Source organism: Rhinolophus sinicus, chromosome 11 (assembly GCF_057876585.1).
Source record: "Rhinolophus sinicus isolate RSI-liver-muscle chromosome 11, RSI-T2T, whole genome shotgun sequence".
Taxonomy (NCBI): Eukaryota; Metazoa; Chordata; class Mammalia; order Chiroptera; family Rhinolophidae; genus Rhinolophus; species Rhinolophus sinicus.
In genome coordinates, this window is record NC_142511.1 from 10,028,284 (window position 1) to 10,053,832 (window position 25,549).

The 25,549-nt window shown below is 48.9% G+C and overlaps 1 protein-coding gene across 3 annotated transcripts in view; it reads left to right on the plus strand.

Annotated features, from left to right (window-relative positions):
- The window catches only part of LOC109447673 (protein FAM163A), a 53,415-nt gene extending 28,946 nt beyond the window's left edge, over positions 1-24,469 (plus strand). For 2 of the 3 annotated variants that reach the window (XM_074322196.2, XM_019732313.3), the window contains exons 2-4: positions 16,966-17,047; positions 20,738-20,852; positions 21,416-24,469. In XM_074322196.2, coding sequence (XP_074178297.1) covers positions 20,760-20,852; positions 21,416-21,826 — 504 coding nt within the window. In that variant the 5' untranslated portion in view covers positions 16,966-17,047; positions 20,738-20,759 and the 3' untranslated portion in view covers positions 21,827-24,469. Of the gene's footprint in view, positions 1-16,965; positions 17,048-20,503; positions 20,567-20,737; positions 20,853-21,415 lie in introns of those variants that run through there. The other variant, XM_074322198.2, reaches the window with a different exon arrangement.
- The last annotated feature ends 1,080 nt before the right edge of the window (positions 24,470-25,549 follow it).

Sequence of the window (25,549 nt, forward strand, 5' to 3'; positions counted from 1 at the left end):
CCCCTCCCCATCACCCCCCACATCCCCTCCCTACCCCACTCCCTCCCCATCACCCCCCATCCCATCATATCCCCTCCCCATCACCACCCCTCACCCCACCCCCACTCCTTCCACATCCCCTCCCCATCCCCCCCACCCATCACCCAGGCCTCTGATGGAATTTGCTCCTCCCTCCGGGGGATATATGTTACCACCCCGTTTCAAGAAAACCAGTTAAGAAACCATCAATTGGGTTGGAGTGGAAAGGTCACTGCACGGGCTATAAATATAGTCATTTCTAAACCGTGAGGGGACGTCTGTAGCAATTCTCTCCTCCATGCCCATGTCTGCCAGCTGAGATGAGAGAACACCCAGCCTGAGACCAAAAAGGCATTCCCTGCGTCTTCATTCTGTAGCCTGCCGTCTGGAGTGTACCTGGGAATCCTGAGCCTCTGGCAGCACTGTATGCCTGAGGCACCTCAGCCCACCCCAGGTTTGGTTTCGTTTTTCTTCAGTTATTTCTTCACACCGTATAAAAGATATAGGAGTTCAAGGTAAAACTTTGGAAAACACTGAAAAGCACAATGGGGAGGTGATAACCAAGAGTCATACCCCTTTAAAAAAAAAAAATCTGTTAACATTTTAGGATATGTTATTCCAGGCTTTTTTTTTTTTTTAACCCTAGGCTGTATGTATACATATTTGTTTTTCTTTACAAAACCACGCTTAAAGAGTGTCATTTAGTAATACTGTTCTGTAGCCTGCTTGCTCAGGGGTGTTCCTGTTAATACTATTTTCCCATAGTTTTCTGTATGTACCATCATGTATTTGCATATCTTTTCTCCTGCAGTTGGCATTTAGATTGCTTCCAGATTGTCATTCATATAGAATGCTGCAGTAAACATTATTGACTTAAAGTTTGCAGATGGCCATAGTGACTTCTTTTGGGTAAATATGTGACGTGGAATTGATGGGCCTTTGATTTTTGAGACTGGTACAGGTTGCCAAATTGCCTTCTAGAAGGTTGAACCTAGTTACATTTCACTAGTGTATGTTTGTGACCATTTCTCCACACCCCTGCCCAAAACTAACTATCGCTATAAGTTTTCTCATCTTGACCAATTTGTTGGATTAAAAAAAGACTGTCATGTTGTTTTAAACAGCCACTTAGCACCTCCTAACCAGTCACGGAAGGCTCCCAGAACCAGCAGGAACTTCCCAAAGTGGATATTCCTTCCCCCACCGTCAGCCAGGTACCCCTGAGGTCCTCACCCCCAGGAGGGTGGCCGTGACAGTACCAGGGTCCCAGCTCCCCCAGGGTATATCCAGAGCCAGACACAGGTTGGCTGAAGGGTCCCTGTCCAGGGCCCTTTCTCCATGGTCCTGAGGTACAGTGGGCTGGCAGGGAGAGCAGGCTGCCTCTCTCTACGCTGGCACCCTGGCAGCCTGCCACCAGCTCTGCAGCTGCCAGGGAAAGGGAGCGAGATCTCCATATCGGGGATATGGAGGGTGAATTAGATCAAGTCCATTAGGCGAACCTTGACAGCGTTTGATTTACAAAACAGTATTATTGGTCATGTTGGAAATGAGATTATTTCAGAAACATTAAGTGGTCATGGAACAAGTGGCATCAAACTCAAAGCAGAGTCTTCCAGCTCCTAAGCCATCTCTTTAGCCCGTGGCTCCTCTTTAATTTCTGGTAAATACAGTTACGTAGCTGTGCTATGAGCCCTTTGAGCAAGGAGTGTTTACCCTAAACACATCCATTCTTGAGACTTCCTTAATCTACAGTGAACATAAATGACAGTCCAAGGTACCTGCACGTGTGCATGTAAGCATTCATTCATTCATTCATTCATCCGATTGGTGTTCAGGGAGCCCTACTAGGCACATGGGTACAGAAATGAACGAGACACAGCCCCACCCTGGAAAGCTCCCTTCCCCACATTTTTGTGTAGTTAAATCGGTCTGTAATCAAATAAGTACATAACTCTGAGAGCAATGCTAATAGAAGATACGCAGCACCTACTACAGGCCTGAGGTGAAATCATGAAACACTTCACACAGGAGGTCTGCACGAGGAGGGGGGTGGTGCGGGGGGAGGTGAGAGCGAGGATTGGACATTCCACTCTACAGAGCCCCCAAAATGCCAGGCGTTATTTAGCCTGAGGGAGGCTGGGGAGGGAGCTGATCAAATGGGTTTTAGGGAACTTAGTCTGGTGGCAGCGTGGAGAAGGGCCTGGTCACAGAAGGCCTGGAGATGAGCTCAGCAAGGAGCCCCTGCAGGGCCCAGGAGAGCGACCACGGGAGGCGGTGACTGTTGGTCTGATCTCAGCCCAAACCCAGGCCCTATGGGGAGCCCCGTGAAAACTTTTAGCCGTATAGCTTCCCACCTGCAGAGACTCTCATTCCATTGGCCTAGACGGAATCTCAGGCTCTGCATGGGAACAAAACTCCCCAGATAATGCTGGTGCCAGCTTGGGAACTGCTGGCCCATGTGTTCTCCAGCTCAGTGATTCTAGGAGACCGTGATTTGATCTATAGCTTTGTAAGCTGTGAAATGCTTTGCAGATAAGAGTGATGTTTTTCTCAGGATTTTTCTCTGTAAAAGTAATTTTGTCAGATACCACCGGATCGCCTCTTTTCTCAATGTGTGTAATCAGTACCGTGGCAGGTTTGACCTTCGCTCTCTCACACTTCTGCATGTGTTTCCCTGGTCTTCCAGCCTCCAACCAGTCAAGACAAAAGAAAATTCCTCCCCAGCCAAGGGAAACAAAGAGGGAACTCTTTTGAAAGTGATGAAGCCTCCTCCTTTCTCGCTATCGACTCACCTGTTCATAGATTTGATAAATCCAAATAGTCCTCTGATTTTAAATAAGACTGTGACTCCCAGACTGTATCTGCTACCCACTCAGAGCCCTTTTACTTCCTCCTGGGGGGCTTCCTTGACCTAAGCCTAAGCCTTTGGGAACCTGCTCTGCCCAAAACCTGCTCTTCCACTGACCCTGTTGCCTGCTCATATGTGCCAAAGCCTGTGAGGCTTATAGACCTCTCATGGGCCGAGTTCAGGTAAACTCGATGTGCTGTGTGGGGCTTTGGGGCAGACAGACTTGGGTGCAGATCTGGTCCTGCCTCTTACCAGTTACATGGGTTTGGACAAGTAATTTAAATTTCTGTGCCTCAGTTTCACCATCTGTAGAATGGGGGAAATGAGACCTCCATGCCAGTCATCTTACAAAATTGAAAGGAAGTAATGCATGTCATGTATCAGGGGTGCATTGTGCAAGAATACTGAATTGCAGAGTCTCAGCTTTTGGGGGTAGAGATGTGTGGAGGCTGGACGCTGTGCTCACCTGGTGTGGAGACCTGTCCCTCTCTGGCACTGTGTCCAGGGCTCAGCCCTTGCTGCCTTCCCGTGTCCCCCAAAACAGCCTTTCCAGTTAGCACACGTCAGCCCCCAGCCTCCAGCCCCGTGCTGACAGATAGTGTCATCTCATGGACACATCTGTCATCAAAGCCCCTTCTGTGAGCCCAAAGATGGCTCTGGTCAGACGTCAGGTCAATTTGAAATAAGTGAAAATGTATGGCTGCTTCATCTCAAAATCTTCAAACGCATTCTCAGGGAAGGAGATCGGTCTTTTCTCCCCTCTTCTTCTACCGTATTCTTCCTTCTTTCTCCCCCTATCGCCCATTTCAGAACTTGTGAAGTCTGGGATCTCATCGTCCAACCAGAAGGAAGTTTGCCCTGAGGTGTCCCTTAACAGGGAAGGACAAAGAGTGTCCTGGACCACACCTGCAATGACTGAAAACTTAGTATTTGCAGAATGATCTAAGTTCACAAAGTGCTGTCACATTATCTTAGTTGGTCCACACAACCGCCCTAGGAGGAAGGTAAAGCCATTCAACAACATAGTATTGCCTCCCACATTTTGCAGGACGAGGACCCAAACTCAAAAGCATGTGGAGCCCTGTCCAGGGTCACACAGCTAACAAATGGGTTTGAACCCAGGACATGGGACTGCCAGGATCCTCCAATAGGCCAGTTTGGCTTGAATAGCAGACTCATGTTTTGGACGGTGGGAAATAACGGCGGACAGAAAGGACTGGGCCACCGTCTGGAGGGCTGCACGGGCGAGTTTGTGTTTTATGCAGTGGGCAGTGGCGAATCCCAGAATGCTGCAGAGGAGGGAAGGAACATGATCAAAGAACGATTTTGGAAGGTGAACACAGCAGCACACGCAGAGATGGAAGTGAGAAGAGATGGGTTGGAAAGGGACAAACTGTTTGAAATAGGAGCCTCAACTCAGATGGTAGCAGTGGGCATAGAGAGGAAGAGAAAGATGAGTAAGAAAATGCAAGAGACAGGAAGAGGTATGAGAGATAATTCCAGGGTTCCAAGCCCTGGAGCAGGAGGAATGCCGTCAACAGAAGAAGGAAGCGTTAATAATAACAGCTGACTTTTTTTTTTTTTTTTTTTTTTTTTTTTTTAGCAGCTGTTATGCTGCTCAATGAAGAGCTTTTTGTAGATTTTTCACCTTAACACGAGAATCTTCACGAGGGATTTAAACCCCGCCGTACGCAACGTGTTAAGTCCTCCTAATGGCCCTATGTCATGATTACTATTGTTATCACTATTTTAGAGAGAGAAAACTGAGGACAAAGAGATGACACGATTTGTCCACAATCACAAAGCTAATAAGCGGTGGAGCCAGGATTTCAACCCAGATCTGGCTGACAGTCTCTAGAATCCACACGTTTAACCCAGCTCTGAACAGCCCTTCCAACCCACCTCCAGGTATAAACTGGGATAAAGGGAGAGTTTCTTTGATGAGCAAGGCAGACCTGGCCTCCGTCGCTGCCATTTCCCCTAAGAGACCAGTCACCCTTCCGCTGATCTGGGTTGATGGAAGTCCGCTCTCACTGAGGTTAGGATTTCTGTTTAAGATAGTTGCTATAGAAAAGGTCTACTGTCAGGGTGGGAGGAGGCAACTCCAGTGCAGACTCTGAGCAGACCTGGGAAGATGGTGACCTTTGCAACATCAGAGAAGGAGGAGACAGAAGAGATACATGAAGAAAATTGTGGGATAAAGGAGAAATATTCCCTAAAGCCCAGAATATTCTTAAGGAAGGAATGTGTGGGCAGCCAGCCAGGGAGAAAGGAGCAGAAAACAGAGGAAATGATTGAGAGTCCCCACCAGTTGTTTTGTCTGGTTTTCTCCAGCAGTATTCCTTTTTAGGCCACGGCACCCAAAGTCTGACCGCCCAGCACAGCTAATGCCCAGCTCAGAATTAATTACTCAGCCTCGATATCTTTGTCCCAGACAGAGGATTTGGGTCTTAAACTCGGATAGTATATTATCTCTAGATAATATAAACATCCAAAAGAAAGCAAAGACCCAGAAACCCCCATCGTGGGACCTCCATGTTGGAAGTAGTCCTTAGATACAGGCAGGATGGTCCCCTGCCCTGGCTTTCCTTCGTCCATGTCCCTCCCACCCCCCAATGTGAGGACAGTGAGGGGTCGGGAGGATACGTATGTCTGTGCCCTGCCTTCTAGATTATACCCTTGCCCCATCCAAACAGCCCTGAGCTGCTTCCAGGGCATGTGCCAGCTTCTTCCCCGGGTCTGCCCTTCCGTGGGGGTACCTACTCCTGTGCCTGCAGGGTGGCCAAGAGGCAGTTCGTTGGGGACAGGGAACAGAGCCTGGACATTTGGGCTGGAGTGTCCACACTGCATGCACACAAGACCCCTCAGGGGTACAGGCCCAAGTCTGAGATGGGAAGAGGAGGGAGGTGTGCTGCAGGCTGGCCCCGGGGCCGGCTCTCCCCATGCTGCCACCTTTCATCATGGAACTCCAAGGAGTCTTGGAATTCTAAAATTGGACCTCCCTTTCCAGGTGTTATAAAGGTATATTTAGCAAGGTAGGAGAATGGAACATGTTTTAATTAACAGGTGCTAGCTTAATTTTTCATTTTTCAATATTTAGACGTATCGTCCATGGCCTCCATTTGTTAGCTTGCCCCACAAATGTTAAGAACAAGACGTTGGATAAAGGAGCTGTAAATATCATCTACTCCAGCCACCCAGTCGAGCTTGGGTTCCCACCAAATGCGTAAGCACCTCCGAGTATGATTGACGCTGATCTCATTCCCTCCTGAGTGTACTCGACCACTCTGTCTCTGCAGTTTCTCACTGCTTCAAAGTGCTCTGTTATTTTTGAGCCAAAGTCTGTCTTCCCGTTTCAGAGACAGCAATTAGTAGTAATAACTGAAGGCTCATTCTGCCGAGCAAAACAGTACAGATGTTAATGAGCTGTGGCCTCATGTAGACCAGCGTCCACATCTGACTCTGCCACTTATTTAGATGTGTGACTTTAGGAGATTAAATTTTTTAATCTCTCTGACATTCAGTTTCCTCATCTATAAAATGGAAATAATAATTCCCACTTCATTATTTGTTCTTCTTTTAATTGAAGCATAATTAACATGTAACATTAGTTTCAGGTGCACAGCATAATGATTTGATATTTGTATCTATTGTGAAATGATCACAACAAGTTAACATTTGTCACATATGCAGTTACAAATTTTTTTCTTACAATGAGAACTTTTGGCAACTTTCTAATATGCAACACAGCATTATTAACTATAGTTACTATGCTGTGCGTTACATCTCCATGACTTATTTATTTTATAACTAGACATGTGTACCTTTTGATCCCCTTCAGCCATTTCAACCCCCTCCCACCTCACCCCCCGGCAACCACCAGTCCAGTCCGTTCCCTGTATCTTTGAGGATGTTATTCATTCTTGATACTTTTTTAAATTAAAAAGATGTTTCAATTACAGTTGACATTCAATATATTAATTTCCGGTATACCGCATAGTAGTTAGACAGTTCTATAACTACGAGGTGATACGTCTAGTTCCCACCTGATATCGTACATAGTTATTATAATACTATTGACTATATTCCCTAGGCTGTACTCTATGTCCCCATGACTGTTTTGTAACTGCCAATTTGTATTTCTTAATCCCTTCCCATTTTTCACCCAGCCCCCCAAAACCCTCCTATCTGGCAACCTTCAGTTTGTTCTCTGTATCTATGAGTTTGTTTCTGTATTGTTTATTCATTTATTTTGTTTTTTAGGTTCAACATATAAGTAAGATCATATGATATTTGTCTTTCTCAGTCTGACTTATTTCACTCAGCACAATACCCTTATGGTTTGTTCATGTTGTCACAAATGGTAAGATTTCATTATTTTTCATGGCCAGGAAATATTACATTGTATATATGTACCACATCTTTATCCAGTCATCTATCGATGGATACTTAGGTTGCTTCCATATCTTGACTGTTGTAAATGATGCTGCAGTGAATTAGTGGGTTGTTTTCTTCGGATTAGTGTTTTGGATTTCTTTAGATAAATACCCAGAAGTGGAATTGCTGGGTCATATGTTCTATTTTTTATTTTTTGAGGAACCTCCATACTGTTTTCTATAGTGGCTGCACCAATTTGCAATCCCACCAACAGTGCACAAAGTTTCCCTTTTCTCCACATCTTCACCAATACTTGTTGTTTGTTGATTTATTGATGATAGCCATTCTGACAGGTGTGAGGTGATATCTCATTGTGGTTTTAATTTGCATTTCTCTGCTGATTTGTGATGTGTCTATTGGCCATCTCTGTGTCCTCTTTGAAGAAATGTCTCTTCAGGTTCTATGCCGTTTTTTAATCAGATTATTATTCTTTTTTAGTGTTAAGTTATATGAGTTCTTTATATATTTTGGGTATTAAACCTTTATCAAGTGTATTATTGGCGAATATCTTCTCCCATTTAGTAGGTCATCTTGTTGATGGTTTCCTTTGCTGTGCAAAAACTTTTTAGTTTGATGTAGTCCCATTTATTTTTTTCTTTTGTTTCCCTTGCCCAAGGAGACATATCCAAAAAAATATTGCTAAGAGCAATGTCAAAGAGCTTACTGCCTATGTTTTCTTCTAGAAGTTTTATGGTTTTGGGTCTTCCATTTACGTCTTTAATCCATTTTGAGTTTATTCTTGTATATGGTATAAGAAAGTGGTCTAGTTTAATTTTTTTACATGTGTCTGTCCAGTTTTCCCAACACCATTTATTGAAGAGATTGTCTTTACCCCACTGTATATTCTTGCCTCCTTTGCCACAGATTAATCGACCACATAGGCGTGAGTTTATTTCTGCACTCTCTATTCTGTTGTACTAATCTATGTGTCTGTTTTTATGCCAATGCCATGCTGTTTTGATTACTATAGCCTTGTAGTATAGTTTGATATCAGGTAGCATACCTCCAACTTAGTTCTTTCTCAAAGTTGCTTTGGCTATTCAAGGTCTTCTGTGGTTCTGTCTTACATTTTAGAATGATTTGTTCTAGTTCCATGCAAAATGCGATTGATATTTTGATAGAGATTGCATTGACTCTGTAGATTATTTTGGATAGTATGTACATTTTTTATCTCTCTATGTCTGTTAATATTTGCTTTATGTATTTAGGTGCCCCAACATTGGCTGTGTAAATGTGTACAAGGGTTAAATCCTCTTGTTGGATCGCTCCTTTTATCATTATGAAATGTCCTTCTTTGTCTATAGACTTTGTTGTAGTCTACTTTGTCTGATATAAGTATTGCTACCCCAGATGTTTATTTTTTCTATTTGTATTTGCATGAAATATCTTGTTCCCTCCCTTTACTTTCATTTTGTGTGTGTCTTTCTATCTGAAGTGGGTCTCATGTAGGCAGCATATATATGGGTCTTGTTTTCCTATCCATTTAGCCACCCTATGTCTTTTGATTGGAGCATTTAATCCACTTACACTGAAAGTTATTATTATTATTATTTTTTAAATGGTTTTTGTTTTATTTTTATTTTTGTTTATTTTTTTAATTTTGTTAGTTTCAGGTGCACAAGACAAAGCAATACTTAGACATGTATCATTTATATCCCTCACACTGTGTGAACCCCCCTCCCCCCATCCACTATCCCTCTGACATCGCACACAGCCATTACATTTCCACTGTCTCTATTCCTAATGCTGTACTCCACTTCGTGTAACCATATACATACATATATATACATATATATACATATGTATACATATATATATACATATATATACACATACATATATATATATATTTATAGTTGGCATTCATTATTGTTCAGCTTCAGGTGTACCGTGCCGAGATCAGGCATCTGAAAGTTATTATTGGTAGAGATGTGGTTATTGCCATTTTATTAATCATATTATTTAAGTGTGTTTTTATTCTCTTTCTTAAAGAAATCCCTTTAACATTTCTTGTAATACTGGTTTGGTGGTGATTAACTCCTGTCGTTTTTTCTCGTCTGGGAAGCTTTTTATCTGTCCTTTGATTCTACATGATAGCCATGCTGGGTAGAGTAATCTTGTTTGTACATCCTTGCTTTTCATCACTTTGAATATTTCATGCCAGTCCCTTCTGGCCTGCAAAGTTTCTGTTGAGAAATCATTTTGCATTTTAGTTATGATATGTCTTGGTGTGGGCCTGTTTGTTTTCAGCTTGTTTGGGACTCTCTGCACTTCTGGGCTTTTATGTCTATTTCCTGCACCAGTTTAGGGAAGTTTTCCATCATTATTTCTTCAAATAGGTTTTCAATCCCTGCTGTCTCTGTTCTCCTTCTGGTACCTCTATGATGAGAATGTTGTTATGCTTGACGTTGTCCCAGATGTCCCTTAAATGGTCTCATTTTTTAAAATTCTTTTTTCTTTTTACTGTTTCAATTGGGTGTGTTCCACTGCTTGTCTTCCGAATCACTGATTTGATCCTTTGCTTTATCTAATCTGCTATTGACTCCATCTAATATGTTCTTCATTTCACTTATTGTATTCTTCATTCCTGACTGGATCTTTTTTATGGTTTCTCTCTCTTTGTGTAAGTTCTCGCTGAGTTCATCTATTCTTCCCCCAAGTTCATTGAGCATCCTTATAGTCAGTGTTTTGAACTCTGTATCTGGTAGGTTGCTTGCCTCCATTTCATTTCGTTATTTTTCTGGAGTTTTGTCCTGTTCTTTCATGTGGGACATGTGTGTTTGTCTCCTCATTTTGGCTGCCTCCCTGTTTGTTTCTATGTATTAGGTAGATCTGCTACGTCTCCCAGGCTTGGCAGGGTGGCCTATGTGGTAGGTGTCCTGTGGGGCCCAGTGGCACAGTCTCCCTTGAACCTTGATGGCTGTTGGCACATCAGTGAGTAGGATTGACCCTCAGGCTGACTGGCTGTGAGGACTGGCCCTGACTACATTGGATGAGCTGTCATGTGGGGGTTGACCCCATGGAACTTTATCAGGGCTCTGGTGCCTGCCGGGTCCACCCCTTGGGTGTGTAATTTGTGGAGCTATTTGGATGGTTCTCTGGTTTGTCTGAAACTGTCCACCGAGTGTGTTGGTTCTGGGACCTCTTAGGTGAGGCTCCAGTGCAGGCCAAAGTCAGCCATGACCTGTGCCCAACCCGGGGCCACCTGGTAGGAATTACAAAGGGATCTGAAGTTAGTTGCTGCCTGTGCTGGGCTTGGAGGTGCCTGGGAGAGGCTATGCAAACTGAGACAGGCTGCCACTAGTGTCAGGTTTGGGGCCTCTTCACAAGAGGTATAGGGCATGCCAGCTGCTGCTTGTTTGGGATTTGTGGATCTCTGAGATATTTTAGGAGATTCCACAGCATGAACTGAGAAAGGCCACTTGTGCATTAAAGTGGCTGGAAGAGGTTCGGACTAGACATGAGTTGCGTAGGGTAGGATCTCAGGGAATAACCAGGGTGGGGCAAATGGCGTCAGCCAAGTTAATGGAGAGCTCAGCCATGGCGCCCCCCTGCTCCTGCAAGCTGTGGGAGGGGGATGTCTCAACAAAGGAACAATAGCACCTATTAGCATTTCTGCCTGGAGTGCTGCCACTCCAACCCTTACACTGAAGCCAGATAGTTTAGTTCCTCCCTCTGTGTCCCTGGCTCTTTTTGAGCTGCTGTCCCTTCGCTGGAGCTTAGGACAAGTGTTTGTGAGCAAGTGAGTCTGTGCTCGGGCCCTTTAAGAGGACCCCTGGGTGTATAACAGCCCCCTGTCTCACCCTGACAGAATCCCCATGATTTTCGCAGCCAGATGTTGTGGGGCTCCTCTTCCCAGCACTGGTTCTCTAGGCTGGGGTTCCCAGTCAGGTCTGGGAGTCCTCCCACCTCAGGGGCACCTCCACAGCTGCAATGTCCTTCCCAGTTCTTAATCACCACAGTGTGTGTGGGACCAGCCTGTTTCACATCTCTGCCCCTCCTACCAGTCTCCACATGGCTGCTTCTTTATATCCTTAGTTATAGGCATTCTGTTCAGCTAGCCTTCAGGTGGTTCTCAAGGGTCGTTGTTCTATAAATTAGTTGCCATTTTGATGTGGTCATGGGAGGAGGTGAGCACAGCATTTGCCTACTCTGCCATCTTGCCTGGAAGGTGCTCAGTGAATCCATTCATGATGTCTTAAACAGAAGGCCCAGTCCCAGTGAGGCGGGGCATAATTACTGCCAATAAAGAGTGGCTTGTTTGTTATTGTTGCCTGGGTGCTCTCATGGCAGAAAGAGGTTAGCATTTGACATACGAGTAGGGAGACCTGAGAACCAGTCTGCGACACCACTTCACTAGTTGTGTGACCTTACGTGAGTCACCTGTTCTCCCCGAGCCTCAGTTACCTCATCAATAAAATGGGGTTGGTGATGATCCCCATCACTTCACAGAGATCTTATATTGGAAAGATCCTACCAAAAACATTCATTCATTCATTCATTCATTCATTCATTCATTTATTCTGTAAACATAAATGAAAATTTACTCTGTGTTAGGTGGTGAAATACAAAAATGTGCGCCAGCTCCTGCCCCCAAAGGCAACAAACTCTAGTGGATGAAACAAAGATATAATAATATTTTTTTAAAAAATAAGAAGAACGTAGTGTGTTAGATGCTGGCAGCTTGAGGTAGAGGCTCTGCCCTCGGAAAGTTTCATAGAGGAAGTGGCACTTGAGAGAGGTGGAGAGGAATATCATCAAAAAGAAAGCGTGGAGTCATGTATTTTTATGAAACAGCAAGACAGAATAAAAACAAATCCTTCTTTCAAGTAATGGGTCTTCAGTTATTTGATAGAAGTTATCATAGCCTCTCCTCCCATTTTTTTTTCCCAATATCTTCTCCTTGACATGCTCAACAAGCCCAGTTTCTTCCATCGTTGCTCACCTGATTGGTTCTGAGTATCCCCAGGCCCTCCCTGGACACAGTCCATTCGCTGTATGTCCCAATAGCAGGGAATACATAAAGGTCACCTTATGCCACTTATGTTACCATAACCAGTTTGTTAGATAATAGCCTCACTGACGTCATATTTTAAAGCCATTTGCGCTTTCCAAAATTCCAGGAGTCTACAAGCTACACAGCAAATTGGAAAGCTCATCATCCATGCACATAATGAATGGGTGGGCTTCTCTCATGAATACAGAAAAAGTATGTGTGTGAAGTGAGTGTGGGGCATAGAAAAGAGAGACAGAATGCATACATGCTCATGCAGAGATTATGTGGACAGCTGGCTTAGTGATACTAGGGGACGATGAAAACCCCAGCTCTAAATGATGTCTTATTAAATCTCAGGGGGTCCTGGTGAGACAGGTCAGAGACTAGTCTTTCACGTATCATTTCCCAGCTCTCTTAGGCTTAGAACTGGCTTTTGTGGAACTGGGTGCAGTTTGGGGCATATAATCAATAATGTAAAGATTTGGTAGGGTGTCCGATGGACACTTGTCTTATTAGGGAAACCACTTCAGGGACTGAGTAGATGCCTGATCACTGCATTGTACACCTGAAACTGAAGCTGAATAATAATGAACATCAACTATAATTTTAGATAGATAGATAGATAGATAGATAGATAGATAGATAGATAGTCACAAGAAGCGGAGTACAGCATAAGGAATAGAGACAGTGGAAATGTAACGGCTGTGTGTGATGTCAGAGGGGTAGTAGATTGGGGGAGGGGGTTATCACTTTGTGAGGGGTGTAAATGTCTAACTATTACATGGTTTTGTACATCTGAAACTAATAATAAAAAAAAGAGAGAGAAAAAGAAAAGCAAAATGAACAGAAGGAAAGTTCTTCTTGAAGGAAGCAGCAGGCCAGCCACAAGGGCTGGAGGCGCTCTGCTGTCATAAATGGTCCACTGGGCACCTGGCAGATGGCAGAGCCCCCCACACACACACTAAATGGCTATTGGTGGCCCCAAACCATCTGACTTAACACAGGTGTTCTTTCTCACTGTTGAGTACAGGGCATTATTTGTGTGAAATGCAGGCCCCTTAAAGTCCCATCTCTGGGTGGAAAAGCCTTGTCCTTAGCAGGTCTACTCCCAACCCTTGGCAGAGCCAACTCACCAAGGGACAAGTGAACACAGGGGCCATTTCTTCTGTTCACAGCACAGAAGACTGCAAGGACCCTGGGTCCTTGGAACAGGACTTTGAATTTTAAATAAGCCCCCCTTTCCCACTCTCCTCACCCCAAAAGGGTAGTTGTGTCATTGCCCCACATGTTGCAGAGGAACCTCAAGGAAATCATTACTTGTCCCACGTCACCCAAGTAACGAGTGTAGAAAGTAGAATTTACACCCAAATTGTGTGCCCTAGCCTAGTGCCCTTTCCACTGTCCACAGCGGAAGAGACCAGGGACAGACAACATACACACAAAACAACTTTGCCATCACACCTGCAGTCCAGCGTGGAGACTGCAGAGCACGAGGCAGGTGGAGTGGAGCTGTACAAAGACACAGCAGTCCCAATCTGTGCCCACAGATGGGCAGTAATCTACCGAAGGAAGCAAAGTACACCCGCAGGACAGCAGTGAATCAACAGATACAGTTACCTGAGGACAAATGGGAAGGTCAAATAAAAACGTGCGGCATTAAGTCAAGGCTCCCCGGTAGCAGTGAGAGTTCCCTTTGTTTTTTTGTTTGAGTTGGACCTCAGACGCAGAGGGTTAATTATACTCGGTGTTACTTCTCAGATACTTCACAGTGTCTTCATCACTGGTCTGCGCGGCGCCCCTCTCTTGTCTTATTTATTGTTTCCTCTTTTATTCTTACTCCCCTTCTCATTCCCCTCTTTCCACAGTCAGCCATTCTACCATGTTTAATGTGTATCCACTTTTCAATACGTCCTTTTGGTTTGGTTTTGTTTCTTGAGGTACCGTTGACGTACAACATTGTCTTAGTTTCAGATGTACGACATAATTATTTGATATTTATATGTTGTGAAACGATCACCACAGTACGTCTGGTTAACATCCTTCATGTTTCACAGTTGAAAAAAAATTACTTTTCTTGTAAGAGCTTTTAAGATCTACTCTCTTAGCAACTTCCAGATCTGCAATTCAGTATTACTAACTATAGTCCTCACACTGTACAGGACATCCCCGGGACTTACTATTTTATTAGTGGAAATTTGTACCTTTTGACACCCTTCACCCATTTCCCCACCCCCTCACCCCCCATCTCTGGCAACCACCAGTCTATTCTCTGAGTCTGTGAGCTTGGGGTTTTGTTTTGGTTTGGGTATAAGTTCTTGAAAATGTGAATTGTTGGTCTGTATGCTGGTGTCTCACATTTATGTAAGCAGTGTTAGGCACCTCATTCTGGGTCTTTTGTCTTTTTTTTTCCTCTTAGCACCGTTTGTTTATTTCACTTCCTTATGGTTTATTCTTGTTGCTATGGGTTCCTGTGGTCCATCTGGTCGGTTGCTTTCAACCGTTGCGCTAGCCTCTGAGGTGTGCGTCTCCCCGATTTTACCCTCCTCTCCCGTGATGGTCACCGAGCTTGCTCCCAATCCCCGGCCACCTTACACAACACCGTGACGGACATCTTCTCTCCTGACCCCTTATGGGTGTATTGAGAAAGTTGGGGGACATAGACCCAGGAGCAGAATTGATGTTTCATGGGTTATGTGTGAACTTAAAATGACCACGTAGTGCCCAGAGTCTCCCTCAACGGCTGCCCCAGTTACACCCCCACCCGCAGTGCCCCCGAATTCCCACATCTGCTCCAGCACTTGGAATTATCCAGCTTCTTCATTTTTTGCCAGTCCTACCAATGTGGAGTGATAGTTCGTTGTGGTGTCAATTTGCAGTTCTGGGATTAGTAATGAATGTGGGCATCTCTTCATTGTCTTGTTAGTGTTTGGGTTCCCTCTCTCATAAGCCACCTATCCGTTGCCCATTATTACACTGAGTTTCTTTCTTTTTCCCCTGGATGATTAGCAAAGCTTCCTTGTATTTCTTAGGCCCCTTTTCAAACAGCACAGGCCTCTTTACGGCTGTAGTTGCTCATCTGGGGCAAAGGAACCCATCTAACCACCAACCCTTCACACCCTCATCCTGGGGTCAGGGCTTGGAAGTGGCCAGAAGGCCAGTCAAAGTGACAGGAGCCCCTTCCTCCCGTCCCCTCTGCCAGCCTTGCCTGAAGACTGCTGTCCAGGAAGACAGGTAACAAGGGAAAAACTTCGTCTGCTCCAGGGCTGCTAACCTGCTGTGTCAATTTCATGAGTTACTGCATGAGTGTAGGAGGCTTAATTGCATCAGAGGAAATTGAGAGCAGCCAAAGCTTAGGCCCCACTTAATTAACCTGTGTTCCTAAGGGGGCCGAGCAGGGATCAGGGGACAGCCAATCATTAATTACATGAGCTGGTGCCAGTTGCGGCTGGCATTTCCTGCCAGCGTTTGCCAGGCAGGGAGGTGACCGTGCCTCAGAGCAGTGAAGTCACTGAGGGACCTGAAGGCAGTAGTGAGGGCTAAATCTAGAAGGGAGGTAAAGGCAGGGACAGGGCTGCAAGTGCCCATCTGCCTTCTCAACTTGTCCCGGAACTCGGCCCCTGAGACCTGCTGAAGTCAGGTGAGCGAGCAGCAGTCCTTCAGGCATGCTCTTTACTGTCTGTCCTTCAACCTCCAGCTTCTGGCCGAGGGAGGGAACCTGGAGGTGCTCAGCGCTGTCCCCACAGAAGGTGGCTCTGTGGATCTGGTTAACGGTTGGGTCCCCTCCCCAGTCAGACACTCACAACAGTGGGGCCTGCCCTCCTCGGGGCCAGGAGGAGGGCGGGGCATCACCACCAGGGTCTGTCCCTCCTCTTCCCACACCGCATTCCCAGTGTAGGGCCCAGACTCTCCTCTAAATCATGTTGAGCGGCTATTTAAAGAATTTGGGTTTGAAGGGAACCCCCAGTAATTAGCCTCCACTGGGTTCCTAACCGTTCGGCTGCGTCCTGTCTCCCTCTCCTCCATCCGCATGTCAGCATGGTGATCTTGTCAACACCTGACGATCTTATCATCTTGTCCAACTTGACTGTCTAGTTGGCATGCGAGCCTGAGGGAAGTCAGAATGTCGGAGAAAGGGGAAAGGGTGTACCGCGCTGGCTACTGGGAATACGGCAGGCCCGGGGGAGAATGGGGAAGGGCGAGGGAAGGAGGTATGTGGGGCCATCGAGAGAGAAGGGACCAGCCATGTGCGCAGCATGGACACACCTGACACCGGGCAGGTTGCAATTCTCCAGTGGCGCATGAAAGGGGCAGCCAGACTCCCTGCCCTCCATGGAACCTCACTTCCCAAAACGGGCAGAGGCTCCTATCCTCCTAGCCAGCGTTGCCCTGCGTTGGGCAGAGGGTTCTGGACAGCAGCACTGCGAGAAGGAAACAAGGATGGGAGAGGAGGTGGCCTCAGAGTCCGTCCTCAGCTTCTTAGGCGGGGGCCTCGGAGACCAAGGCCGCCCTTTGGGGATGAGCACTCACGTCAAGAGGTCAAGAAACAAGCCCCTTTGGGGACGCGCACTGCTGAGTCTTGGGGTCACAACCAGGTGCCAGCACAAGCCTGTCTGTCGTCTTAGCTTCCCCTCCAGCTCTCACTGACCTTCCCTCTCTTCTCTGGCAGGCACTGACACCCTTGGCCATGACGCAGCCCCATGACGGCCTGTGTGACTGAACCGTTGCTGCCTCGGCTGTTTCACATAAGTGTAAGGCACAGGCCAACCCCTTCCCCCCGAGAAAAAGGTGTCTGGGCCCTGGGTGGGGAAAGGTGTTGGTGGGGAGGGAGCTTCAGAGTCGTGGTCACAAAGTGTAGGTCCCGGGTGTCTTTGGTTGGCAACAGGTTTGTCCTCTCTGGCGGCCCTCAATCCTAGAGTTGGTCACCACTGAATCCATTCTGTTCAGATCTGCTAGACCCTGGGAGGGAACATGGGGACCTCTTTCTCCTGTCCTCAGGAAGCTAATCCAGGGGCAGCTGGTATGATGGAAACTGCATGGCACTGGCCCTGGGGTCCTGACTCAGGCACGTGCTATTGTATGACTTTAGGCACATCGTTTAATGGTCTGGCTTCCCCTCCTGCATGTGGGTTTTTGTATGGCTCAAAGCAGGTGTTATCTTTTGCTGCATAATACGTCACTACAAACTGAGCAGCGTGTAACAACACACACTGAGGATCCCACACTTCCTCAGGAATCCAGGCATGGCTAGCTGGGTCCACTGCTTCTGGATCCGACATGAGGCTGCATTCAGGGTATCCACTGGGGTTGCATTTTCACTCAAAAGCTCAACTGGGGAAGATCCCCTTCCACTCTCGCTTATGTGATTGTTCAGTTCCTTTTGGGCTGTTGGATTGAGGGCCTCAATGGCTGTGTCCAGTGGCGTGAGGGCCAGAGGCCACATTCAGGGCCTTGTCACTTGGGCCTCCCCAGCATGGCGACTTGCTGCATCGAAACCAGCGAGGGAGAGAGTTGGCGAGCAAGAGGGAAGTCAGAATGTTAAATAATCTATTCTCAGAAGTGACATCCTGTCACTTTTGCTGTATTCTGTTGGGTAAAAGCAAGTCCCAGGTCTTACTCAAGGGGAGGCAAGGGGAGTAGAAGGCATGACCACCAGGAGGCAGGATTCACTGGGGGCCACCTTGGAGTCTGCCCGTCACAGGAAGGGACATAAATGGACACATGTTGTGAACTGTAGGGTGCTGTTGAGACGCGCTGTTATTGTTATTATTTGCTTCTAGTTGTAAAGAGGAAATGAGCCCATCTTAAATAATAGAGAGCCGCTGGATGTGGGAATTTAAATGCTAAACTGTACCATTAGTACTGGGCCTCAGGGAAAGTGGCTGGGACCTGGCTAGTCCCTGCATGCCCTTTACATGTGCCTTCTTGGTTTGTGATTGTAAGGCAGACTTAAGCAGCCACAAAATGTGTGGACCTTCCTTCTCTCCACAGATCACTATGTTTGAAGGATGTTTTAGTTTACAAGGGGCCCTCACATACATGAATCTCACTTTTTGCTCACAATCATACCTATAAACTGAGTTTTTGGTTAATCTCTCTTTCACAAGGGGGAACGGTGGTCAGTTTGCATCTGGGTTGGCTGCTAAGTGGCACAATTGGGGCTCAAATGGGCCTTCAGACCCTTGACTCTGCCTGTATTGCCGTGCCCAACCCCCACTTCCCGGCCATTTCTGCTATACAGCCTTTATGGTACTGAAAGAGGGGAGGGCAAGAGGAGGAGGGCACTGTTCTTATATGGCTTCATAATTCCCTGTCTCCTAACACGGGCTGGGCACATCCCAGGGGACTAGGCCGAGACTTTGAGCAGAGTGGGTCACTGCCACCTCCCCCAACTTCAGGTCACTCCGTAGGCCTCTCTGTCTCGTAAGCAGCCCTCAGTGGTGAGCATGCCGGGAAGCAGGGGAAGGAGGGGTGGTGTTTTAGTGGAGGCACATAAATCCTGCCAGGGCTGAGCTTCACCCCCCATCAAATGCCCAGTGAACCCCTAAAGCACGGCCCACCATGTACCTGGGCAGTCGTATTTGTCTCAAACGGTGATGCTCGAGTCTGCAGATGGGATGTGAGCTGAGAGGTGCGACTTGCTGCCCCCTGGTGGTGGATCGGAGCCATAACTGCCAGGCCTGTGCAAGAAATAACTGGGAGATGATGCACAAACTTTTTGTTAAGTACCCGCTGTGTGCCTGGCACTGAGTATAATGCTACAGGGGGATAGGAAACAGTATAAGACACAGCTGCTTAACCTCAGAGGGCTCATAATGTAGTGGAGGGGTCAAGATGTTCACACATGAAAGTTGACAAGCGTCCTACCAAGACAGTTTGAAAGGTGGTACATAGAAAGGCAGGGCAGACGGAGTCCAGAAGGAGAGAGAACGCCACAGTGGGGCAGTCAGGGATGATTTCTCAGAGCCTCGAAAGATGGGCAGGATTTAAATAGCCAGAGAAAGCGAGATCATGCACTCCCCTGCCGAAAGCTCTTCAGGAACCCCGTCTTCTCCAAGAGGGTTAAGCCCATGTCCTTGCCTGGCTTACAGCCTCTCCAGCTTCGTTCCTCCCCTTCGTCCCTCCCCCGTCCTGTCCTGGCCTTTCCAGATTCCTACAGGTGCGAGAATCCCATGTTTTTTCACACTCCTGCCCTCTCCACTGTGTCTAGCAGACAAGCTCTCCCTCAGCTTTTAGGATTCTGCTCAAACACATCTACCCTGAAACCTTTCCCCCAAGTAATTAGTTCCCCCTCCTCTGTGTTCCCACAGCCCCTGGTCTGTGTGTCTCTGGCTGTGTGTTTCACACCCGATTGTAAGACATGTTAAGTGTCTTTCCATCACGAGGCTATAAGCTTCTTAAGAACTGGGCAGAGTTCCTGTAGGAGGGACAATGGGAGGTAGAGAGGGAAACACATTAGTGGTGGGCATACGAGGAAGAGGGGCAGGGAAAAGCTTCTGAAGTTTGGTCTGAAAGTCCGTGCCCAGATAAATGTATCCTTCAGGCAGCATGATGCTGGAAAGGCCCTGGAGGAATAGAGGGGTGCTGGGGCGTGACGAAAGGTTAAGGGAGCTCAGAGACGAAACCAGTGAGATCGGTTAGAAAACCATTGCACCAGTGCGGGCATGAGATGCCAAGTGCCTTAACTGATGTGGAGAACAGAAGACAGGGGAAGCCAAAGAAGAATTTGAGGATCTGAAAGTCTGGGCAAGTAGGGGAGCACCCCACGGCCTTGTCAAATTCTACTATGCTAATTAATCACCTGGGACCCTGTCAAAATGCAGATTCTGCCTCATTAGGCCTGTGGTGGGGTCGGAGATGCCGCATTTCTAACCCGATGCACAGACCGCACAGGGAGCACCCTTACTTAGAGGCAGTGCCAGGGAGCACGCGGTGTTATAGGAGCACCTAGTGAAGAGCAGGTGGTGTCTTGGGGTGAAGAAAAAGGTGCCGCTTCCGCCAGGTGAACACAGCAGGACGAGGTGCTTTGTGAGCGGCGTGTCATTTTGAGGGTTAACTGAGATATCCAGCGGAATGCCGAGTGCAATGCTTCACACATGCAGTAAACAGAAGCTGTTTTTCTCTGTGTCTTGAAGCCATGGGTGGAGGGGGAGCGGGGAGGGAGAAGAGAATTAAAGGGAAAAGACAGCTAGAACCTTTGGAACTGCGTAGAAACAGGAAGCACTCTGCATCCTCTCTTCCCTCCACCTCCAGGAGCTATGAGCTCCCCGGTGAGGCCGGCTCAGGCCACAACCACCCTCTGGTTCCAGAAGCCCCTGGTGCCCCAATGCCTGGAGCCCTCCCTACCTCCAGCTGTGCAGACAGTTTCAGGAGGGCTCCCTGCCCCGTGCCCAGTGTGGCAGCCATGGCTGCCCCTCACCTCTCTGTGCATCTCCTTGCAGAGTTGGATGGGGCATCGGGCGGATGACAGCGGGAACAGTTGTGATCACTGGCGGAATCCTAGCTACGGTCATTCTCCTCTGCATCATTGCTGTCCTGTGCTACTGTAGACTCCAGGTCAGTCCCCCAGCCTGTGGCCCGAGGCCACCAGCAAGCCACTGAGTGATTGGGGCGGAAACTGCAGGCCCTCTTTTCGGGGTGACAAAGCTCAAAGCCATGGAATGTGGGAGGCGTAAGTCAAGGGGCCTGGGAGTTGGGAAGTGATCAGAAGAGATCTGGGCATCCCCCACACGGCACACGGCGGGCACCCAAAGAGGGGTTGCTGGGAGGATACTGGCTTCCTGTGTTGTGTCTCGTGCACGGCGGAGATTTCAGAGTGGTAGGAAGGGCACCATTCTAGGGAGACTGAAAGCTGCCCCCAGCCACCCCTGCCCTGTCCCCACTGTGATTTGTGTGTCCCGCCTCTCAGCTTCCCTGCCTCGGAACCATGGCGCAGAATTAATGCACTAGGAAGTAGGGGGAGGAAGAGGCAAAGCTGGCAAGGCTGGGAGTCTGCACTTGCAGAACGTGGCCACTGGTGTGGAGTTTTGGTCCTCAGCACCCACAAAGAGGGGGGCGTGGGTGCCCATGCGCTCAGAGGGGCCCGTCAGCCCTCAGGTGCCCTCCCACTGTCCCCTCAGTATTACTGCTGCAAGAAGAGCGGAGCTGAGGATGCAGACGACGATGAGGAGGAGGAGCGCGACCAGCCCACACCCTCCAGAGGCCCCCCCTGCAATGCCTGCAGCTCCCAAGCCCTGGATGGCAGAGGCAGCCTGGCACCTGGCACCAGCGAGCCCTGTGGCCAGCCGTGCGGGGTGGCAGCCCGCCACCTCACCACCTGCTCCCCATATAGTTCCCCCTTTTACATACGGACAGCTGACATGGTGCCCAATGGGGGTGGAGGCGAGAGGCTGTCCTTTGCCCCCACATACTACAAGGAAGGAGGACTCCCGTCCCTCCAATTGGCAGCACCCCATAGTTACCCGGTGACGTGGCCTGGCTCTGGGCGTGAGGCCTTCACCAATCCAAGGGCTATTAGTACAGACGTGTAACACCTCTCACCCCCCACCCCCACACACACCAACGCTGCCACCCCAGCAGAAGCAGTGGAGTCAGCTGTGCCCCCTGCAGTATCCCACAAGGACTGTCTCCTTTGGCTTTCCTTGCTTCACAGTGGAAGGTTCACCAGGATTCAAGCCATTGGATGCATTGAGAACCAGGCGGGGCCTGGTCCCTTGGCCCGGAGGTGGAGCCTGGCAGGTTGGGTTGGCAGCTTTGCCAGTTTTCCGTCGGGACATTGCTCTGGCTCCAGCACTCACAGTCCCCTCGTACTTCCCTCACTCCCCCAGCTTTGCCAGCTTTTGAGATGAGGCCAGGTTAGGCCTCCAGAATCCTTGGGGAATGAAAGAAGAAAGGGGAACATGGGGCAGGGTGAAAGGTAAGGGCTGAGGCACTGCAAAATTTGAGAAGGTAGAGGAGGGTGTGCAAGAGACCGCTGCCGGACTTGCTGGCTGAAACGAATCTAAGAGTCAGTTCACAGTGTAGTTTTGCATTTTGGTTGTCATAGAGATGGCAGGTCCCGTAGCTACTCCCATGTGGATCTGATTCCTGAAGACATCACAGCTGTATCTGCCCCTTCCTTGTGGAACACATTTAGTTGGCTTTGATGGCGTACGGTTATTTGTGGGGAATGTACCAAAAACTAACTGTGTGACCTTGTCTCCCTCTAAATCCTCTTGCTTTGCCTCGGGAAGCGGCTGCCTGGCTGAGCGCCTTTTTCAGGTTTTGTTAGTAGAGTTCACATAGCTTAGCGAGTGCGCTCCCGCTGGTGGGCTCGGGCTGTGGCTGACAGCACTGAGTGGTGTGCGTGGATGCAGTCCTGCGAGAGCTTGTGCGTGCACACGTCTCAGGTGTGTGCACACGCCTGTCACCACCAGCACACACCGGGGGCTGCAGAGTGGAAGAGTCTCTGATGTAGCAACTAGAAAGAAAAATCTGACCCCCCGGACAGCATGAGGGAAAAGTGAGTAAGTGGCCACTTCCCATACAGGAAGAGCCTGGGGAGTCTCGCATGGGACGATGCTGTCATGCCAGCCCCTCTAGGGCATCCTACTCGGGCATCCAGCCGTGATGCACTCACTGCACCGGGGACAGCGGCCCTGGCTCCTGAGGCCTGGAGGGGCTGGCTTAGCAGTCGCATCCCACTGGCTGCCCTCCCTCCTCGCCCCACTCCCAGTCTCGGGGACGCCTATTGACTGCTGTCTCACTCTAGCCCGAGTCCAGTGCCCACTTCCCACGGATAACTCAGCCCGGGCCTTACGCTATGTGAGAGGATGCATCTGATGAGTTTTCCAGTTGCCTCTGTAGCAAGGATGACCGCCCTCCTTCCAAGGCTGCCCCCCTACCTGACCCCACCCTCTCCTGAGTCACTGAATGCCCCTGAGGGTGTGGCAGGGAAGGAGCTGGCCCCTCTGCTGAAGGGGAGAGGGAAGAGCATTCTCACCTGCACATCACTCTGTTCTGACTCGTGTCACCCTACATCCCAATCTGTAATTAAGGCCCATTGGGACCAGAGGACCTGGGGTCTGGTCACACTTTGGTCACTCATTAGCTCTAGGACCAGTCACTTATCTTCTCTGCGACCCCATTTTCTCCAGGGAAATGAGACTTGCCCAGGTGGACTCGAAGGGCCCTTGAGTGCTCCATGACGCCTGGACGACCTGAAAAGACCTGCCAGCCACGCCATGCAGTCCTGCGGGGCTGGGTACGCTTGGCAGCTGCCTGATCCTGTGTGCAGGGATGCGTGCCAAGGGACGAAAGACCACAGTAAAACAGGACTAGCAGGCAAAGCCGTGGTCATTGTGAAAAGCGCGTGTTTGTCTAACTCTCCTACTGAGTGGCCTCAAATGGTAACATTGGTCTTCATACAGTTGGCAGCTCTAGGCAGCTGTAAGGAGACCTGTCTCCGAGTCTGGAGGGGCCAGCATAGGACAGTGACTCTAATGTACCCCATCCCACCACCAGCCCTTGCTGGGCCAAGTGCACCCACTTGACATGAGCTGCTGGGCCTGGCAGCTCTCACCGCCTCCTGACAACCAGTGCCTTGCTGCCCTGGACTTCCTTAGCCAATCAACCCCAGCAGGGGCTGTCCCTTCATCAAAGAATAACAGTGTCATTGTACCTCTCGCCTTTACAGAAATCAAGACAACCTGATCAATTGTCACCTGCTTCTGAATGCCTGATTTGTTGGGGTCCCCGAGTGGACAGCCTCTTGTGCAGTCCTGTCCCTTCCTGTAGCTTTCCCAGCCTAAATCCTGTCAACCCACGAATGAAAATCTAGGTTTGGGGCATTGGAGAAATGGTGAGCCACTGCTCTCCCCCACGCAGCCCCACGCAGCCCCACGTTGCTCAGGGCACAGGCTCAAGATTGCCTGCCCACCTCCCCGTAGCTGCGAGGGCCTGACCTGTGGAAGAGGATGGTCCCTACACTCGACTGCACTGCACTTTTTAGCTATGGACACTCTCCAAACTGCACCCTGAACAGGAAGAGGGGAGTCTGGGGCCCCCCCGTCCTCTCCGCCATCTCGTCTCCACCTCCACTCATTGCCCCTGCTGCAGATTTCTTGTCCTGCATCTTTGATAACTTGGAGTCACAACCAAGCAAATGTCAATAAATGAGGAGTTTGAAATAGAAATCCCACAGGGTCTTCCGTTCTTCACCTGGGGAAGGGTCAGCTGGGCACGGATTTAAGAGTGAAGACTCCTTTTCATCACCCAGAATGTCCATTTTCAACATAAAAAAATCTACCAGCTTCCTCTCCCTTCCTGCTTCCACACTAACAAATGCTCTCCACCATGTGGCCCCCGCACCCTGGCCTCAGAGCTCACATCCAGGGAGGGTGTGTTGTTTGTTGGGAAAGGGGACAGGAGGTGGCGTTACCGGGACAGGAGCAGCCTAGGCGGCAGCCCCCTCCTGCCCCCACGCCCACCTCACTGTCCAGGCCCAAGCTGTCCCCACCTGTATCTTGGGTTCAATCACCAACTCTCTGAATCTGAGGAGACCCAAAGTGTCATACAACCAGCCCCTGAATGTTGGGAAGGGAGAGAACAGCAGAGAGTGTGGGGACCAGATCCTTAGCTCCCACGGTGGCAGAGACTGGAGCAGTGTGGAGTGGGGCCCAAAGGACCAGGAAATAGCTGTATATGTGAAAGGGAGAATTTGGGGAGGATGAGGGTGAGGGTGGGTCCGTGTGTGAGGGAGACACACACACTCTCTTCCCACCTCAGAGCCCTGACTACAGCTGGGTGGGCAGCGGGCTGCCTGGCCTGAGCAGTCCAGCACCCCTCTCTCCAGAAGACTGCCCTCCACTGTCGCAGGCAAACCTACTTCCCCAGGAGCTTCTTTTCCAAAGATGGTGGATCCCTGGGGGAGAATTTGCCCAGGCCTCCAGGGAAGCACTTGGCTCCCCGCTTCCTCTCTAGCCTGTCATCAACTACCTGCCACGTGTCACCCATTGTACACACACACACCAGCAGCAGCAGCAGCAAGGAACCCCAGCCACAGCTAGGAGTTAAGAGGTAGGTGATGCACCCCTGTCCCCCATATTCACTGCCTCCCAGGCCTGCTCCACCCGGGGGGCAGGACTGTTTTGGTCTTCACAGGAGTCAAGGTCCAGAGGCTTCGTGCCAGCTCACACTGGGCCTGTGAGATCACCTTCCCCTCCAAGTCTCCACAGAAGATGACACGGTTCATCTGGCCCTGGCCACAGTTCCTA